Below are 19,966 nucleotides of genomic sequence, written 5' to 3' on the forward strand. Positions count from 1 at the left end.
TAGCCACCAACCAGGTCTTCCACACAGGGGGACCCATTTTCCCTTTCCTCTCCTCCCCCCTGAAAGAGAAGTGTCAGCACAGTTATTTACAAAGATTTATTTATTACGGCACAGGAGTGGTTCAAGGCCTGGAATCAGGGAAGAGAGGAAGGGGGCAGAGCAGCTGGAGGACAGGGAGAACCTGGCTTCCCCACCGTGTGCCCCCCTAAGGACGTATACTAGGCAGCATTCCTGGCATCAAAGCACAAACAAAACGCAACAAAGCAGCCTCTGCTAGTCCCCTCTTCCAGGCACCCAGGCTGGGGCATAGGGGCGATAAGGGGAAGATTTCCAAAATGTTGAGGTTGAGGAGAAGGATGCCTGAATCCTGGGCCCTGGTAGAAGCCAGAGAGAGGGGTGGTAACTTGGAATCCCCCGTTGGAGAGGGGATGGAGAAGGATCTAAGGGCACATACAGGTTCTCAGTACCCTCCTTCCCCAGATCTTAGGGTCCTGCCCTGTGGGTTTCTTGTGCCCAGGAGAAGGGGCTGGGGAGTAGAATTGTGACGGATAAACCTTTGCCCCTCCCCCTTATTGGATTATCCAATGCAAACTCTCTCACATCTCTCCTCCCTCTGGGTAAATGGGGGAATGACTGGCAGGGGTAGGCATCAGGCAGCAAGTGCCCAGGGAGTCTGGGCATCAGCCAAAGGTGGGCAACAAGCGAACACAGACCAGCCTTAAGTCTTCTAGAAGTCAGAAGCCACAGCCCTAGCGAATGAGGGGGAAGGGTACAAAAGAGGGTGGGGGCAGAGTGGGTTTCTGGGGAACAGCAATGCCCCCTCCACTTCCTTCTGAGATGCAAGGCCGGGTGCCTATGTGCCAGGCTCGGGGTGGGTGGGGCGCTGTGGCCCCTCCCCAGGCTCTGCAAGGCAAGGAGAGGGACTCAGGGCTTGGCCACGCCCACAGAATCCCAGCCCCGCCTCCCCATCCTTCGCTACCTAGCCTCACCATTTAGTGCCAGGTCTTCCACTTGTTCTTTGGAACTTCCATCTCTCTGGGGCTCATCCAGAGGGGGTGGGCGCTCCCAGGGGCTTTCCAAACCCTGGCCACAAGTTGTCTTCTGCCCAGCTGGGGATGGGGATGAAGGGATTAAAACATAGCCTCTGAGTAACCATTCAGGCGTCCTGGAGTAAGAGCTGAGGCTCCCTGCTGGCCGAGGCTAAGTTTTCTGAGGGCATCATGGTATAATGGAGAGAACACTGGACCAAGATAGCGCTCCCAGTGACTAGCTATATGAGTTAGATTATTATAGATTATTATTAGATTATTATAAGTTATTGCCTCTCTGAAGGGGACGGTAAGGAGGAAACGTGTAGATTGCCTTTTTTTTTTTTTTTTTGTAGATTGCCTTAAATAAGGTAATAGTTAATATGCTGACCAGCCCAGAGGCGGCACTCCAGGAGTGGTGGCAACCGTCATTGCTCCTTGGTAGTCTTGTCATTTGATTCTCTGCCCTGATGCTTTTTCAGAGGGAAGAGTCTCCTCTTGCTTCCTCTTTACCTGTCTTAAGAGTCTCAGTGGGAGCTGACTCAACTTCCAACAGGAGCTTTTGCTCCAGGGTTGACACTCTACTGCCAGAGATGCAGAGAGGAGGTCCAAGGCATTTTGTTTGGATGCAGGGGCTGAAGTCTACAGGCAGGGGTGGTCGACTGTTTTTCGTCCCCATAAATAGTGAGACCAAAAAGTTTTATGTGCATCAGAAGGGATAGATATGGTGACAGCCTTCCATAGCTAAAAAATAGCCGTGGGAAGAGCAGAGATCTTTTGCCTAGGAATTCTCTGGGCCTTGGGACCCTGTGTGGAGATTTCTGGATCTGGGGTCTTCTGTAGCGGTCTTAGGCCCTCTCTTTGGCCCCTCTCTTCCCAGGCAGTTGGGGTTGGAAGTGCAGAGGACCAGGTTGGTTCTTGAATCCTGGATTCTCCATCTAGACACTAGAGGGCACCCTCTCACCTCCAGCCAAGGAAATAAACTGGGGAGAACCAGCCACAGGGTCCTGGGGAGGACTTAGCAACCAGCTCTTTGCCTCCCAGCAGTATCCACATCCTACGTTTAAAAACACAGGTAACAGGGCATTGGGGCCTCTTAGTTCTCTATCTCTGCACCTCCTCATACCCCCTTCACAGCCATAGATGGGAAGTCTTCTCTTCGGTCTAGCCTCAAACCTCATGTGGCCTTGCCAGAATTCTTAGGGAGGAGAGGAATTACTAGGGACACCCTGACTGGGATAGGGGCAGCCCTGGTATCATCAGGTAAGGCACCTGTGGGTGGGAGGATGGGGAGGCCCTTACCGTGTGATGGTAGTTTACATGTGTGAAGAACGACCTGGGAGGGGTGCCCCAGGACTCTCAAGGAGGACCCCGCCAAGCCCATGCTGGTATCACCCAGGCTCCTCCGCCCCTTCAGCTTACCAGACCCCCTGCTGCCCTTCAGGACCTCAGCCTGGCTGTCCTCCTCCTCCTCTTCATCGTCGTCATCCTCCTCCTCCTCCTCTTCATCTTCCTCTCTTGGGTAGCCCAGTTCCCGCAGCTCCCCCAGCTCATCCTCCTCCTCTGAGGCCTGGTTCTCACTCAGGTTGCTGATGGACTGCAGATGAGACTCAGCAATACGCTGCACGGCTGGCACAGGGGGACCCCGGAAGGCAAGGGTGAGCAAGGCCAAGAAGCAGCCCATGGAGTTGGAGAGGCATGTGGCCCAGCCCCAACCTCCTTGTAGCCTGGGCCATGGCTCACCCCCTCAGAGGTCTAATTCAAAAGCTAAAGGTCACAGAACAGGGGCACCTGGGTGGCTCAGTTGGCTAACCATCTGCCTTCGGCTCAGGTCATGGTCCCAGGGTCCTGGGACAGAGCCCCACATCTGGCTCCCTGCTCAGCAGAGAGTCTGCTTCCCCCTCTCTTTCTCCCTCTCCCTCTGCCGCCCCTCTGCTTGTGCTTGCTCTCTAGTAAATAAATAAAATCTAAAATAAAATAAAATAAATAAAATAAAATAAAATAAAATAAAATAAATAAAATAAAATAAAATAAAATAAAATAAAATGTCACAGGCCAGTCTGCTGGGGGCCATACCAGGGCAGAAGCAGCAGGGGTTAGATCCTTAATCACGTTTGGCTCCTAGGTTGTCCGGTGATGCAGACCTCCTCAGAGGCTGGCACCAGGCAGCTCCCTCGAACCATAGGGTGCCAAACAAGACAAGACCAGGCAGGTACAGCAGCAGCAGCTTAACATTCCATGACTGGGGAGCTTGCTTCGCCAAGGACCCGGCACTGGAGACAGTGTCCACCAGCTACAGCCCCAGTAGAAGGCACAGTACCCATGGGGCCAGGGCCTATGGGTTTAGTTTCTAGCAGGGTGCTCAGACCGCCCAGGGCTCATTGCTTACCCTGATCCTGTCCCCCTCTCTGTGCCGGGCTCGGTACCCACTCCCTGGCTCTGCCCCTGTCAGAGATGCCACTCCACACATTTTTGCCCCAGGTTCTGAGGCAGGAACAATTCAGAGACAGAGAATATAACGGTCTCCAGCCAGTGAAGTTGTGCCTGAGGATGTGCCGTGCTCAGACGCAGCCCCCACAATCTTGACCCACATCCCCAAGCTTCCAGCTCCCTCTGTGGTGACCTAGAAAGCAGCAAACACCACCCACCCCCCCAACACCACCAAGGCCTGCTGGGATAGGGCCCAGGAAAGGAACAGTGTGGGCAGCTGGGGAGAAGTCTCCAAGAGATGGAAAGGCCCAGGGAGTTAGGAGAAAGGGGCCAGGGCTGGGGGATTCTGGGGGAATGGCAGGGGTAGAGGGGATGCTCTGAGGAGTGGCTGGGGCAGAGGCAGCAGGGGCACCAGGAGCTGGTGGGATTTAAGAGCATTTGGGCAGCAGAACTCACAGCTCACAGATAGGAAGCTGACAAGCAAGGGGCTGGGGTTGCTCCTGCTCCTGCTCCTGCTCCTGCTCCTACTTCTGCTCCTGCTCCTTCTCAGTAGGCAGGCACCCCCACTCCCCCCCCACCCCCGCCTCAGAAAGCCCAGAGGGGTAGATCCAGGCTGGAAACCTCTGGTGCAATGAACAGGGCACCACGCTCCTGCCAACTTGGGACAGGGACAGAGGGTGCATTGTGTGTGCCCACCGCCCCGCCCTGCCCCAGGCTCCCAGCCCAGTGCCTCCCGCTGGCTTTGGGTAAGCTAGCCAGGCAATAAAAATGCAATAAACCGCCCTGCCCTGGCCTTGGGGACGCGGCAGAGCTTCACCTTGAGCCAAGTGTGAGAGAGCTCGGCCTCAGAGAGTCCCCCCAGCTCAAGCTCAGTGTTGTCCACCTTTCCCCTGGAGGCCATTAGCTGTTCCCCTTACAAAGCCCCAACCCTAACAGGAGCTGTCCCTTGCCCAGAAAGGGGCCGAAGCCTGCAAAACAGTGCCCTCCAGGGACAGAAGGGTCCTCTGAGGGTTGGGGGGAAGGGAAGAGAGGAGGTGGCAGCTAGAGCACCCGCCCTCCCCCTGGTTGGGGGAGGAGAGTTTAATTTCTGAGGATTATGACAATAGATATGCTGGTGCCCTTGAGTGCCTGTGCCCGGCGCCTCCCCTCATGCCTCTCTGGGCTCTCTGGGGTCTCTCCCTGGCCCTCCCAGCTGTCTTCTTCTCTATCTGTCCCCATTTCTGGGGCCCTGGACTTCCCCAGTACAAGTCTCTCTTTTGAAGCCAGAAGGCCCAGACTGCCCCACCTCTCCCAACATAGACTGGGCTACGGTGCGGCCCAAAGGGGCAATGGCAGTGGGAGCAAACTTCTAGCCCTTGCAGGATGCCCAGGAAGCACCTTGGCCCTAACCTCTTCACCCCAGCCTTCGGCCCCAGGCTCGTGACCAAGAGTTCGAGGGACTGTTCTCGCTCCTCACCACCACTCCTGCCCTCCCCAGACCAGAGTAGGGGGGAGGGAGATCTTCTGTTCTCTCAGAGAAGATGCCACCACCCCCCTGTGCCTCCTTTGGGGGCTGGCCTTACCCCACATCCCCACAGGTGGGGAGTCCTTCTACATGCCATACCCGCTGCCCACAGACTGTCCCTTCCTCTTTCTCTCCTGGGGCGAGACAGGATGCCCTTGGCCTTCTCTCTTCTCCTCCCAGCCTCTCCTCTCTGCTCCTAACCCTGGCAGGCAGGCTGACAGGTAGGCTGACAGGTGTGCCTGTTGACCTTGGCTCATGCCGAGAACTCATTAAACCCAGCCCATTGGGAGCTCACAGCAGCCCTTCCCATCTCCTCCCACCCTGGGCAGGAAGAGCCTCAGGCCAGAGCTGAGGTTGGGGGTGTGTGTGGAAGGCTTCCTTTGGCTTAGTTAGTTAGAGATCCTTCCCATACCCCATCTCCACTGCCTGCCTCCCCGCCGGAAGCCAAGTCTCCGGGCTGACTCAAGAGACTCTGTGATTTCATACCTCCTCTCCCTGTGCCCAGGGCCTTTCCTCTTCCTGGAATGTCCTTCCATGCCTTGCCTGCCTGTTGAATCCCTCCTCATCCTTCAAATCCAGGCTTAACCAGCCTCTCCTCTGTAACTCACCGAGGACCCTCTGAAGCAAAAGGCCCCAAGAGGGTCTGGGCTAAATCTTACTCCAATTTGTGCTCACCTTGGCAGCACATAAACTCACTCCTCCGATTTTGCCCAATGCCACCAGTGAGGCCTGGCACACAAAGCAAATGAGTACTATAGGAAAGACTTGTATTTTAATGTAGAAAGAAGCAGGACTCGAGAAGTGTCCAGTTTGCTGACCTGTGCAAATATATGCCAGTGGGAGAGGGGAGCCAGTGCTGCACCTGGGGAAAGTGCTCCCGCTGGGGAGGGACGGTGGGTGGGGAAAGTGGTCTGGCACACACTTACAAAGAGGAGGAACAGAGCTGAATGTCTTTGCATTGATGATACTTGCCACTTAGGGCAGCCATTTCTTTTCTTTCAACCCTGCAACCTGATTATAAGGCCCAGGGCCACCCCTTTCAGCCTCTAGGCCCCTTCTCTACAAGGATGAATTTAAAAAGAGCTGGTCCCTAACTAGTGGTTGGAGTACAGAAGCCAATCTTTCCCCACTGACAAATGCTCCACACTTCACCTCCCTCCCCCACTGTCAGCCCAGTTCCAGGGGTCAAGGGGCCAGCCAGACTAATGGCGGGGTAGGGGTAGGGGGAATAGTACCTTTCAGCGAGGGGGGTGTGTAGGCACATGGGTTGGGTCTCTTCGACTTGAGGTGGTGCCCCTCTCCTGAAGCTCTCTGCCAGGGTAAGTGCTAGGTTAAATAGGCTCACCAGAGGCCCCTCCCTTCACCCTTCCTTCATTCCACCCCAGCCCTGGCAACCCAAGCCAACCACTCTAGCCTCCGCTGACACTGATGGGTCCAGGCACTGCCACCCCTCAGGTCCTGCTCTAGGAGGGTCCCCCAGAAGCTGTGGCCTGGCTCAGGCCAGAATCCAGAGGCCCAGCCAGAGTCCAAGCGGAGGAAAGACAAGGGCAGAGGCGTAGGTATTGGTGGAACCCTGGCACCAGACACTCTTACCAAGGTGCCAGTTGATATGCTAATGTGTCCTCAGGGGTGGCCCCCTGTGCCAGTGGGGAATAATCCTGTCCAGCCTACCACAAAGGGCCCTCAGCATCCCTCCTTCCAGCTAGCTGCCCCTGGAAACTCACCTGGTGAGGGGAGGCCTCCTCCTCTGAGAGAGGCCACCAATGAACCAAGGGAAACCGAGAGAAGAAGAGAGAGGACGGGGAGGAGAGGGAAGAGAGAAAGAGAATCTGAATTACTTTCCCCAAAGGCTCAAGCTCTGGGGAAAGGGAAAGTGTGCCCTTTCCTTCTGGGTGTTGGAAGGTGCCTGGTTAATACATGAACCCAGCAGAGTTGGCCTCCCAGACCTTACCCACCCTCCTCATCTTCCACTCAGTCTCCTACTCATGGGACTTTGGCAAGGGCCCCAAGAAGACATGGGAGTTAGGGTGGGGCCAGGGCTGGGATGGCAGGGAAGGGCCCACCTGGAGAGGAGTGCTCTGAAAGCCGGAAGAGCATGGCAGGGGTTGGTCTCCTGCGACGGATCTAAGGAGATGGAGAAAGAAGTGGAGGGAGGGGGAGAGCAGGAGAGACACCTGCACCCCCATCCCCCAGGCAGCAGGGAACAAACAGTGCTTTGAAATCCTCAGGGAACCTTTAAATCAAAGACTGTCAGAGCTGAAAGGAACTCCATAGATCACCCAACCCCCTCATTTTACAGAGGTGAAAACCCAGGGTTCAAAGAGGTTCAGCCAAGAGCTCAATGCCACACAGCTCATCACAGCAGAGAAAGGAGGAGAAAAGCCCATCACTGACTTCTAGCCCATGCCTATCCCATTCCATGGCTCCTCCAGAATGGGCATCTCCATTTCTATCTTTCCCTATCAAGGAGGCCCATCCTCTCCTGCTTTTGTAGATATCAGACCTCAGGAGCAGAAGCTGGCTGTGGAAGATGCCCCACAGGCCATGGGACCCACGTGGCCCTGCCCACCTAAGGTCAGCTCAAGGGCTCCAAAGAAACTGGATCCCACTGCAGAGGGAGGCTGAGCCAGGGCTCTGCAGACACCTGCAACCTCACATGGAGGCTCAGGTGTGCGCCCGAGCCCCAGACCCACCAGGTCCTGGAGGTGTCCCTGGAAGGCTATGTTTCACTAGCAGTTTCTCTCAGGCTGTAAAACTCTTGGCCCAGTGCTCATAAAAAAAAAACAAAAAAGTTGCCCTCCTTGGTCCATGAGCCAAACTGAATAGTGAGAGGGTGGGGCAGGGGAGGCACTGAGCACTCCCAGTAGCTGCCCCCCCACCCCCCCCAACCCACCCCCGCTTGGGGCTTGGCAATCAGACCAACTGTCAGTTAATTAGGTCCCCTCTGAGCTCCAGGGAAATGCACAAAGAGAATCAGGTGAATGAAGCTGAAACTGCCACCCGCCCCCCCCCCCCCCCCCCCCCCCCCCCGCCAAGCTCTCCAAACTGCCCTCCAGACCCAAAGCTGCTTAGGCCCAGGACCCAACCTCCCCCTCCCCATAACCCCCCCATCTCTCCCCCAGGTGACTTGGCCCCACTCTCACTGCTCTGCTGGGTGTCAGCTGCAGCCCAGCAACAAGTGAACGTGCTACTTGGGGGGGTGGGGGGGCGGGCCCTCTTCTTTCCCTCCGTCCAGTCCCACCACCTTTGGAGGCCTCTCGACCCCCAGGAAGGCTCTGCAGAGAACTCGGGACTCTGTGAAGAGGTCTGGCTTCGGCGAGGACCGGTCGCCCCCACCCCGATGTTGCGGCTCCACGGAGGGCCTGGCAGCAGGAGGAGGTGGGAACGAGCCCCTGGCGGCCCGGTCCCGGCGCACACGCGGGACCCGAGGGGGGCAGAGCGCGGGGCGGCGGGGCGGGGGTCGGTTCCGTGCAGCGGGTCAGTGCACCGGGTCTCACCTCCTCCGGCTCCGGCCGGGCCGGGGCGCCGCGGTCGCGGTGGGCGCCCGGGGCAGGAGGCCAGCCGCCGTGCAGGGGCCGGGGCACCGTCCCCCCGCCCTGGGGTTGGCCCGGGACGGCCCTGCCCTGCCGCGACGCTCTCCGCCCGGCTTCCTGCGGCCCCGGGAAAAAGTTGCCCGAGCGCGCAGCTAACTTCACGCGCGGCCCCGCGCCCCCGCGTGTCCGAGGTGGCCCGAGACGCCGCGTCTCCCCCCACCCCCGGGCCGGGCCGGCCCCGGCAGCGCCCCGCCGCGGGAGGAGCCCGGGGGGCCGGTGTTGGGAGGGGCGCTGCGGGGGGCGCGGGGGGAGGCGCGGCCCCTTACCATCTCCACCTGGCGGGGGTCGAGCTGGCTGGGGGGCGCGGGCACCGAGAACTGGATCTTCTTGCGGTCCTTAGGGTCCATGGCGGGCGGGGTGGCCGGCGGGGCTGGGGCGCGCGCAGGGGTCCCGGGCGGCGGTCGCGGCTCGGCTCCCCGGCGCTGCTCGGGCGCGGCGGCGAGCGCGGGCTGTGCGCGGCGAGGGGGAGGCGAGCGGCTCACGCTCAGATAAAAATACCGCGCGCTGCGAGGGGAGGGCGGCGAGCGGGAGGGGGTCGCGCCGGCTCGCAGCGCCCCCGGCTCGCGGCTCCCGGCTCCCGGCCCTCGGGCTCCCGCCGCGCCCCCTGCGCGGGTCCCCGGGCGCCTGCAGCCTGGGCTCCCGCTCGCGGGCTCGCTCCCTCGCCCGGAGTCTCGCCTCTCGCTCCTTCCCTCGCTCGCTCTCCCGGAGGGTCTCTGGGGTGTCTCCGCCTCCCTGCCCCTCCCTCCCTCTCGCCGCGATTCGGTCTGTGTCAGCCGCTCGCCGTGCCCCCAGGTCTCACCCTCTGGCCCCAGCCTCGGGGTCCCCCGGCCCGTCCCCTCCGCCTGGGACTGGCGCCCGGGGGCTCGGTGGGAGGGCCCAGAGGGAAGTGGCCAATGAGCACCGAGAACCGTGTTCTCCCGGGGCCGGGAGGAGGGTGCGGAGTGTGAGCCAGGACCCGGGGAGCCGGCTGGGGGCCCCCTGCCGTCTCCCGAGAACTTGAAGCTGCATTATTGATGGAGTCCAGCAGGGAGGATAATGGGGGGAGGCCGAGGGGGTGGGGGGGAGAGGGGCCGCGGCGAGACGGGACTCTGGCTTTAACCCTTCGTGGCCTGGGTCCTTGGAGTTTCACGAGGAGGCCTGGAAGGTCCTCGAGAGAAACTACCACCAGCATGTCACGCTGTGAATGGGGGTGTCCTGGAGAGTCAGCGAGTGTGAAAGAGCGGGTGTGTGTGGGAGGACACGTGTCAGTCATCATGGCAGGGAGTGTGTGTGAGTGCCAGGGTCCTGTGGTGCCTGTAGCTAGGGAGTGTGTGTGTGTGGGGGGGTTCCGTGTGGCATGAGTGTGTGTGAGTCTATGTGAGTAAGTGTGTCAGAGTGTCAAAGATGCGGGTGTGAGTGGCAGGGTGTGGGAAGACTGTGTGCTGGGGGAGGGTGTGGGTGTGGGGGAGGATGTCAGAGGCTGTCAAGGTGATGGGCTGGTGTGTGGCAGCTTGCAGGGGGTGGAGGGGCTGTATCCACAGCTCTAGCCTGTGCAGAAGAGGAGGATGAGGTTGTGATCCTGGGGGGCAGGGGGGGGGGTGATGTGTCCCTGCCCTGATGTACCCTGGGCTCACGTGTCTCCTGTCTTTTCTCCCAGGATCTAAAGCGGGGGAGACAGAGCCAGCCCGGGGGGACAGAGTTGGGGGGCTGCCTGTACCAGTACACGTGCCATCACGTGTGTGTGAGTTTGGTGCATTCAGGAGCAGAGCTAGGGGGAGAGGTGTGTGTGCTCATTTCTGAGGTGTGAGCCTCTCTTTCTGCAGAGGCGTTTGTGTGTCTCTGGAAGGGAAAAGGGAGGAGCTGGCCCTATGGGTTAGAGTGTCCCTGTTTATCTGTCCAGGCCCTGAGTATCGTCGTTGCAGGCCTCTGGGTGAGCATCTGAATACTTCTCTGTAGCGCCGAGAGGGTGCATGTGTAGTAGACGTGTACATAAGCGTGTGTCTTCCTGGGGCTCTGTTTGTGTTGGCTGCCTTTTCTCCTGGTCACACTCAGACCTGGAACAGGCAGGACCACTCCCCCGCCCCGCCCCCTCCAGCAACTTTTCCACTTCTAGCCCTGGCATGCTGGGTCCTTGGCAGAAGGGAGCAAGAGACCAGAGGAGTCTTGTGAAAATGGGGTCAAGGGCGTGATGTGTCACCCAGAGGGGGGCAGGAGAACCAAGCTTTGCTTCTAGCAGCTGGGAGTCCTGGCCACTCAGATCCATTCCCCCGATCCCAGGCCTGGTTCAAAACCCACCGTGTTTGTTGACTTAGATGCTTGTCAGGCAAACAGCCAGATGCCAGGTTGTGACCCCAGGGTGTGGGCATCTGTGGCAGCCCCTGGCGTGGCCTAGACCCCTTTTCCAGGTGGAGCGTGCTGGGGAGTGGCAAAGAGCAACTTTGATAGTGCCTTGAGGGGGTAAATAAGGAGGTCCTGGAAGTCAGAAGTGGCACCGGAAAGGTACAGCCCCGAGCCAAGCTGCTCAGCCAAGGTGAGGGGGAATGGCCTGTGGTTTCCAGTGCCCGGGGAAGCAGGAAAGTCCTGGAGCGGGGTGAAGGGGACAGAGGACAGCTGAGTGGGTGACAAGAGGCCAGGGACAGAGAGGCATCACCACCAGCCACAACTCCGAGCCCCTCAGGGTGAAAAGGCCCTCGACTAGGCTCATGTGACCAGGGAGGACTCCTCTATGCTGCCAAAAGGATTGGCACTCACTCTGGGAGGCCATGAGGGAAAAGTTCCCCTGATCCAGGCTCTCCCTCAGAGTAGGCCTGGACGATGGGGATGATCTTGGAGTGAAGGGGAGGGTCTGTACCCTCTTTCCCCAGCCTTTGTCCAGGTCTGCACAGCTCTGGCTGCAAAACCTGGGCCAGGAGGGGTGGGGAAGCCTGGCTGACAGAGGAACAAGCATAGGGGACAGACAGGAAGGAGGAGGAAGGGAAGAAGGATGGCAGAGAAGAGAGGTGAGAGAGAGAAGGTGGGGAGGCAGGAAAAAGTGAAAAGAGACAGAGAAAACACATGGGAGAGAGATGGAGAGACAAAGGGAGAAAGAAAGCCTCACCATGGAGAGAGGCAGGAGACAGAGATGGAAAGAGAGTAAAAATAGCTCAGCATTAAGATAATTGCAGCTCACAGCTCTGCCCTCCGTGAGGAATTAAATGAGGTTTTATTACTTTGATTTTTCTCTCCTGGATCCTACGCGACTTCTCAAGAACTTGGGGAAAAGTTTTTCAGGTGGGCGGCCAGGTGGCGGGGGCTGCGTGGGTGACAGAGGAGGAAGGGAATGGGACTTCTGGGAGCTGGGGGGATGTGGTCAGGGGCAAGGGGAGGGGGGTAGGACTAGTGAGAGTGGGGGAGCCCCGTGGGATCTGGAAGCTGTGGCCAGGGTCTGGCGCATGGTGGAGGGGGCGCTGAGAAGCAAGGGGCCAGGGTGACCTCCATTCTCTTTGACTTAGAATTAATCATATGCAAATGAGATGTAAAAATAATGTGCCACTCCTCGGTTATTATTCTTGAGTTAGAAGCACAGGCAGTTGGGTCCAAGAAACAAAATCAAGACCTTGTTTGACTTAACTCTGATTGAACTACGGGTCTTTCTGCTTGGACAGACAGAAATAAAAATTGTAGTGTAGGGCAGCCCCGGTGGTGCAGCGGTTTAGTGCTGCCTGCAGCCCGGGGTGTGATCCTGGAGACCGGGGATCGAGTCCCAAGTCGGGCTCCCTGCATGGAGCCTGCTTCTCTCTCTGCCTGTGTCTCTGCCTCTCTTTCGCTCTCTCTGAATAAAGAGATAAATAAATCTTTAAGAAAAAATTGTAGTGTGTCTATTAATGTGTCATAGGTCTAAACACACTATTTTGAGACATGTCCTTCTCATGGAGTCTCTTCACATCATTGCCTGGTTGCTGCCACGGTGCCCCGCATACAAGGGATACAAGAGGCACTACATTCCCCTTTTCTGGAAGGTGAATCTGGAAGGGAAGTGTGAGGCCTTTGCCTCCCTTCTGGGAGTTGGGGAGAGCGGATGATCAAGAATATTCCCTCCCTTCCCCCAAGCAAGACACTGTCAGGTGGACAAAACATACACTGGGAGTTGGACAGACCTGGGTAGGAAACTTGCATCTATAATTTGCTGTGTGACCTTAGATAAAATTCTTACCCTCTCTGTGCCTTAGCTTCCTCGTGTTTCAAAGCCCACCTCACGTGGTAGCTGTGACGATTGGATAAGATAAACCGAGTAAAGCCCCCAGTCCGGCGCTGTACTCCTGGTAGGTCTGCAGGCCGTTCCAGCTTCCCTGAAGTTCAGGGGTGCGGTTCCATAAAGGGCCAGCAGGTGGCGGAGTCGGCCAGGGTTTGGGCAGCTGAGCGGCTGGCACTGTGGGTCTGTAGCTGGGCATCACACCCGTGACCTTGGCACCACGGAGCTGAGCAGAGCTGGCCGGGTTGGCATGTGGCAGCTGGAAGGGAGGTCCCGGAAGCCCTGGGAACCAACCTTCGAGCAGCCGGGGAGCCCTAGCTGGGCACACTGGGGCATCTTTTCCTGCCCAAGCTGGTAGTGGGGAAACAGGAGAGGGAGGAGGGACGAATTCCAAGGCCCGCCTCTGGAGAAACCCTTGGACACGAAGAGGAGAGGGCAAGGGCACCGTCTCAGCCAGAACAGCAGTGGTATCAGGACAGGTGGGCAATCATCTGAGACAGTCATTCACACATATTCACACATGCGTTCATTCATTCATCCATCACCCATCCCTTTGCCCACTGAATAAACTCACATAGGGTGCTTTTTAAAAAATTCAATTGTATTGGATTAGAGTTTTTATACAATAAAGTGTAGCATTTCAAAATATACATTTAGGGGCGCCTGGGGGTGCAGTTGGTTAAGCCTCAGGCTTCTGGTTTCAGCTCAGGCCGTGATCTCAGGATTGTGGGATCAAGCTCTAGTTCCCACCCCATGCTCACTGCGGAGTCTTCTGGGGTTTCTCTTTCCCCTCTCTCTTCTTTCTTTTTCTTTCTTAAGTTGGCTCCACTCCCAGCACAGAGCCCAACATAGGGTTTGAACTAGGACCTTGAGACAAGACCTGAGGCCATATCAAGAGTCGGCTACTTAACCAACTGAGCCACCCAGGAGCCCCTAAAATATACATTTCTATGAGTTTTTGAAATTTCTTTTTTTTTTGTTTGTTTGTTTTTGAAATTTCTAAACAACATAACCACTGTCACAACACAGATAACATTTTCATCACCCCAAAACATTCTCTTTTGCATAACTCTTAACACACTATTTTGAGAAGTGTCCCTCCCACCATCTGTCTTTGCATCATCACCTGCCTGCCATAGCACCCAGAATACAGGAGGCATTACGTGCTGTAGGGGGATGGACTGAGGAATGGATGGGTGAATACAAAGTCATAGAGATTGTCAATGGGTGACATATATGGAGCATTTACTCTGTGTTGGGCACTGATATAGGCCTTTTATATGTATTATCTCATTTAATCCTCATTAGTATCATTCCATTTTACAGATTAGGCAACTGAGACTCAGAACTTTTGCCCAGAGGGTTCACAGGATTCACAGGAGACAGTCTGACTCCAGAGTTCTCGCTCTGTACTGCCGCCTTTATAGCAAGCCGGATAGGCGAGTAGAAGAGTGCTTGCATGCATTGGACCAGCTTCTCTCTTGCTCAGCGTTGGACCGGTTTGGACCCACACTGCGGCGGGGGGGAGTGTGGGGGGCGGGAGGGGGACGGGATAGGATTGGGGAGCAGAAATCAACGTGTGGAGGCTGCTGCCCTCTGGTGGCAGACCTGAGTACAGCGGTGTCCCTGCCCTCCGGCGCCCGCAGGTAGGCTGCCGCTGAGGAGTGAGCGAGCGGACAGCCCACAGTGGGGGCAGCCTCCGCCCTGGGCACCTGGAGACCCCCTGCTCTGGCCACTGCCTGGTGCCCCCCGAGGTGCCAGCTGAGGCTGCCCCCGAAGAATGCCAGCTGCCGGAGCCCGCCGCCCCCTCCACCAGCCCTCACACACACTCCGATCCCGGTCCAGTCGGCTGCTTCCATTCCCTGAAGAAGAGGCCCTAAAGTTAAAACAGCTGTTAATTTATAAACCAATTTTTCCGTGACTGCTTAATAAATCGCCAGCAGCTGCTCTGCCCCCTCCTCCTGCCCAGGCACCCGGCCCTGAGGGCTGCGTGGAGAAGCTCAGAGCCGCCAGCCTGCCCCTCCTGCCTCCTTCCCTCAATTCCCCGACTTGCCCCCCATTCTCCTAGGAACTGAGCGTGTGTGTGGGAAACCCTGATGAACCCAGCTTCTCTGGGCTTTGGTGGAGTAAAGAGGTGAGGATGCATCTTTTTTCCTGGTGGGTGGCAGCAATGCCCTCCTCCCTCCTCCCCTAGGACTCCTGGGCTCAGAAGGTAGGTGTCAAAGGTCTTCTTAGGGCTGGGGAGTGAGGGTGTCAAGATTCCCTAAGGGAATTCCCCTGAGACACTGGGAGGCGAAAGGACCCTGGGCTTATCCCTGAGAGCACTGGAATCTCAATTCCCTGGATCAGGGTGGTCCCCCTGACAGCAGCTAACTGACTCCCTGACCCTGCTGTTCTGTCAAGGGTGGGTTCAAAGGGGAATGCTGGGAAAGCATCCCACTCTGGGGGGATGCCCATCCTCAGGATAATGAGAGGAGGGTTTCAGCCTCCTGAACATTCACTTTACCCAACTTCTACTAGCATGTAAAGGGCATGAAAATCCAGGCAGGGTGAGGACCATATAAGTGATTAGCGCAAGGCTTGTTCTTTATCTTTGTATCTGCCAGTTCTAAAGGCACCCACCCAAAGGCCTACTGCTACAGTGATCCCTGACTCCACTGGGCAAAGGGGTCAATCTGGCCATGCCCCTGAAGCCACAGAAGCTGAGCAGGGAAGAGGGAGCAGAGTGGTAAAGCACACAAGGTCTGGAGTTCAAGTCCCACTCTCCCATTTACTAGCTGTGTGACCTTGAGCAAGTAGTTTTTAACCTCTCTTTTCTTCCTCCCTGTCTCCACTAATAAAATTAGGAATACCAATCATAGAATTGTGAAAATTAAACAAGTTGATGCACATCAAGTGCCTGGCACTTAGTGCTTCTGAAGTGACAGTACTATATTCCCCTCCCCCTGCTGGAAAGAGCAGAGAGACCAGATTTCTTGGGTCCCCTCAAACAGCAAATCTTGGAGTGGAGGTGTTCAGATTTCCAGAGTGGGGAGGTGGGGACAGGTAGGAGTGCTAGGGCTAACATTAAGAAAAAAACAACCACTAGGATTCTGGAGTAATATGGTTGTGACTGGGCTTTCTCATTCTGTTCTCCCATCCCTCTACCCTTCACCTCCTCCTGACACCTCCAGTAGCCAGAGCCCTTCCCCAGCTTGCTTTTTGGGAAAGAAGGAACCTCCACCCCACCCTACTCCAACTCCAGAGCCCCCACCTCTCTGGAAGAAAGTCCTCCCCACAGTCAGAGATCCCTTCCATTTCTTCTCTTGTCTCTACTCAGCAGGGACTGCCATGACCCTTTCCTGCCTCACCCCCAGCGGAATGGAGGGGTGCATCAGAGAGCTGCTCAACTGCTGTCACACAGGCTGGGTGTAAACCAGGCCTTGCTACATCCTCCCTGTGTGTCCAGAGCAACTTAGTCAACCTCTCTGAGCCATGGGTTCCCCGGCTCTAAAATGGGGAAAATCCCAGAACCTACCTCCTGGGTGGTTGTGAGGGTTGGATATGACACTGTTTATGAAGTTCTCAGCACAGGGCCCAGGTGTGACGGCCCATCCCTCTACCCTTCACCTCCTCCTGACACCTCCAGTAGCCAGAGCCCTTCCCCAGCTTGCTTTTTGGGAAAGAAGGAACCTCCACCCCACCCCAGCAGGTGCTGAGGACATGGCAGTAGAGAGAGGTGCCAGAGTATAGTGGAAAGAACCTAGATGCCATTGCTGGGCTGTCTGGATTCAAATTCCACTCCGGGGGACGCCTGGGTGGGTCAGTGGTTGTGTGTCTGCCTTCAGCTCAGGCTGTGATCCCAGGCTCCCGGGATCGAGTCCCGCATCGGGCTCTCTGCATGGAGCCTGCTTCTCCCTCTGCTTATGTCTCTGCCTCTCTCTCTCTGTGTCTCTCATGAATAAATAAATAAATAAAATCTTTAAAAAAAAATTCCACTTTGCTACTCGTGACCAAGTGACCTTGGGCAGGTCGCTTGACCTTTTGGTGCCTCTGTTTGTCCATCCATAAAATGGGGACTGTAACAGAAGCTGTGTCACTGGGTGGTTTGTGAGACATCTAGAGCTCTCAGAAAGTTCTCCATCTCAATAAATGTTCGCCTGAATTCATAGCTTTGTCAGATGCCGTTATTATTAGCGCCCCCACCAGAGCACTGACCCCCTTGGGTCTTGGCCTCACCGGGGGGGCTGTTGACAGCAGAAGGTTGGAAGGTGAGCAGAACCAGACGAAAGGCCCTGGTACCCGGGACCCCAACTCAGGGCAGGCCTGCAGCCCCCACTTCAGTGTTCCCTCTTCTGGCATTCCCTGGCTTGGGCACAATCCCGAGGCACAACCCGCTGCATCCCGGAGTCAATGGTCCTGCAGAGCATCCAGAACCCTCCCTGTGCCCAGGTCCTGACTACCTCCTGGAAATAAAGCAGGATCCCGGGGGCCCACTCAAGCTCAGGACTGCTCTGCCAGGGTGCCAGCTGGTGCCCACGGGGGCGGGGCAGCAGTTAGATCATGTGGAAAGGGAAAGCTGGAGGCTTTCCTGGGTGGCCCCCTCTCCTGTGTGGCCCCCACCAGAGATATGGAAAGACTGGGGCACCCAGGCCTTCCTAGTAGCTCCCTTCCCCTGGGGACAGGCAGAGGTGAGAGCTAACCTTGGCCTTTCCAGTGCCTCAGTTTCCTCAGCCATCCTGGGGATGGAGTCTGCATTTCTGTCTCTCTGGGGCCCCCCCGGAGGCCTTGGCATTGGTCTCTCACAGCTCCTTGCCCTCTTTCCTTCCTTAAAGAAAACGAGCTCAGCCTCCTCCTTCCCCGTCTGGATTTTCTCCTTAGAGGCCCCCCGGGAGGACCCTCAGCCCGGGAGGGGAGGGGAAAAGCCGAGCCGCGGCTGGACGCCTCTGCAGGGCGCGGGCCGCCTCTCCAGGACCGCCCTGGGCACGGGCCCCGCCCGGGTCGCCCCGCGCTCCCCGCCCCTGCCCCTTCCCGCCGCCACTGGCCCTTTAAGAGCCTCTCCGCGCGCTGCCGTCCCGGATCAGCCAGAGAGACCATTAAAATTTTATGCAGAATGAAAATGGGCCAGGTCTCCAGCTTCCTCGCTCCCATCCAATGATTTATTACTCGCAAATACCACAGAACTAATTAGTATAGTAATTAATTAATACGCATTTGCATATTTGCATGTGCAATTAGTGCAGTGGAGTGATTACTGGGAGAATGAGGGGCCCCGGATTGTCAGATGTGAGGGGGAAGTGGCCTGGAAAAGAGTTAGTGGGAATGAACTTTGTAGGGAGCGCGAAGGCGGGGAGGGAGGGGGAGGCGGGCGGGGGCGGGCGGGGGCGAGGCGGGGGGGCGGGGGGGCGCAGGGCGGCGGCGCGGGAGAGCGCCAGGCCTGGGCCCGCCCGCGGTCGCAGGGCGCCGGTCGGGGGTCGCGACCCGAGCGCCCCCGCCCCGCCCGCGGCCCCGCCCGCCCCCGCCCGCCCCCGCCGCGTGGCCCGGCTCCAAGCGCGCGCCTGATTGTTATGCATTGTGTTTCTTGTAGCGAGCGGAGCCGGGCGGAATGGGGCTGGCACAAGCTGTTTCCCTGCCACGCGGCGGTGGCACCTTAAAGGGGCAGCGTCGCCTTCCCGCCGCCGCCGCCGCCGCCGCCCCCGCCGGCCCGCCTCCGCCCTCCCGACCCCACCGGCGAGCTGCCCCGCGGACCCCCTTCCGGGAGGTGACCCGCGGCCGGAGCCCGGCGGAGACGCCAGGGCGCGCACGCGCGGGGCCTCTCAGGAGGTGGCGCTTCCCGGGGGGTGGGGGCGCGGGGCACGTGCCGAGGGAGCCCGGCGGGCAGGAAGTCAGGCTGCGAGCGGGATTGGGCGGCTGGGGCGCGCCGGGCCCCGTGCCAGGCGCCGGGCGGGGGCGGTGCGCAGAGAACCGGGAGAAAGCCGGGAGGAGCAGGGCAAGGAGGAGGAGGAGCGAGTGGCAGGGTCCCTCTGGGGGCCAGGGGCTTCCTCATAGAATGCCGCTTCGCTTCTCCTCTCGCAGATTCTGGGAGGTAGGGGCCTTATTCCCATTTTACAGGCCAGAACAGAATGGTGTGGCAGGTGGCCGGGGACCAAGAGCAAAGCCCATCCAGCTGGTCGGTCCATCCCCACGCGCGCAACGTGGGGCCAAGGGCCAGAAGAGGGAGCGACACGACATCAGGGAGGGCTTCCTGGAGGAAGAAGCATCTCACTGAACCTGCAAGGGCAAGGAGGGCGGCTTCTGCAGCAGCTGAGGGTAGAGGGAAGCCTATTTGATGTGACAGCCCCTCCCTGTGTGTGGAAGGAGCCCCCACCTACTCATGAGCAGACTGTGGAGACACCGCCCATGGCACTGGCTTCCTGTGACGTGGGGGCCTGGACGACGGGTGAACCCCAGACACCAGTCCTTCCCAGGGTACCCTCTTTTCCCCTTTCTGTCACAGAGACTGCTGGTCCCACAGTGTGGCAATAGTGGGGCTTTCAGAGAAAGCAGGGCAGTTTGTAATAGTGAAAGAGCACAGATTGAGAGTCAGAGCTGGGTTCAAATCCCACATCTGCAACATGCTAGCTGTGTGATGTTGGCACAGCAGCCTCGACCCCAACCTTTCTGTGCTTCAGCGTCCCTGTCTTTAAGTGGGGTTAATAGTAATTCTGTCTCCGAGGTCCTGGTGAGAATGAAGCAGGATGATGCACGCGAAGCCCAGTGTCTGGTACAGATGACGCTCAGCGTTGTCATTATTACACTATTCTGGTTTATGTATTACATTATTACAGAGAGCTCTGAGCCCCCAGGGATAGTAGGACCCCAAAACAGGAACTGGGGTCCTAGTTTCTAGCTCCTGTTCTGCCACTCATTTATTTTGTGACATCAGGCAAGTTACTCTTCCTGTCTGTGCTATGGTTTCCTTATCTGTCAAATGTCAATTGGTCCCTGAGGCCTCTACCCCCAGAGTCTTCCGTTCCTTCCTTGTGCTCACCCTGCAGGGTAGTGAAGTAGGAATGCAAAGGGTAAGTCTCATTCACACTCTCCTGGGCTCCAGTCTCCCAGGGGCTGAGCCACAAGGTATCTGGTTAAATAGAAACCTCCTGGAACTTTCCTTAATGTATACCCCCCCCCCACCATGGCCCCTTGGGGCTGTCCTCCTGTGAGCACCAGCACCTTTGCAGGT

General features: G+C 57.7%; 1 protein-coding gene across 1 annotated transcript; it reads right to left on the reverse strand.

Moving 5' to 3' along the window:
• Positions 1-82: 82 nt before the first annotated feature.
• PPP1R1B (protein phosphatase 1 regulatory inhibitor subunit 1B) lies at positions 83-8,995 on the reverse strand. Its single transcript, XM_025440152.3, has 7 exons — positions 8,822-8,995; positions 7,026-7,086; positions 6,687-6,709; positions 6,198-6,273; positions 2,451-2,657; positions 990-1,109; positions 83-903 (listed from the first exon to the last, which is right to left on the reverse strand). The coding sequence occupies exons 1-7, from the start codon at positions 8,900-8,902 to the stop codon at positions 854-856; spliced, it is 618 nt and encodes a 205-aa protein (XP_025295937.1). The 5' UTR covers positions 8,903-8,995; the 3' UTR covers positions 83-853.
• Between the last annotated feature and the right edge of the window lie 10,971 nt (positions 8,996-19,966).

The sequence above is a fragment of the Canis lupus genome, chromosome 9 (assembly GCF_003254725.2).
Source record: "Canis lupus dingo isolate Sandy chromosome 9, ASM325472v2, whole genome shotgun sequence".
In the NCBI taxonomy this organism is placed as follows: domain Eukaryota; kingdom Metazoa; phylum Chordata; class Mammalia; order Carnivora; family Canidae; genus Canis; species Canis lupus.

What these genes read in the sequence shown, in the direction of transcription:
- PPP1R1B (XM_025440152.3), bottom strand. Translation starts at nt 8,902, where the DNA reads ATGGACCCTAAGGACCGCAAGAAGATCCAGTTCTCGGTGCCCGCGCCC. An exon ending in ACCCCCGCCAGGTGGAGATG is followed by an intron (nt 7,087 to 8,821) that starts GTAAGGGGCCGC and finishes CCATCTCCTTAG; the next exon opens with ATCCGTCGCAGGAGACCAAC. An exon ending in GGAAGACCTGGCACTAAATG is followed by an intron (nt 904 to 989) that starts GTGAGGCTAGGT and finishes CTTGCCTTGCAG; the next exon opens with AGCCTGGGGAGGGGCCACAG.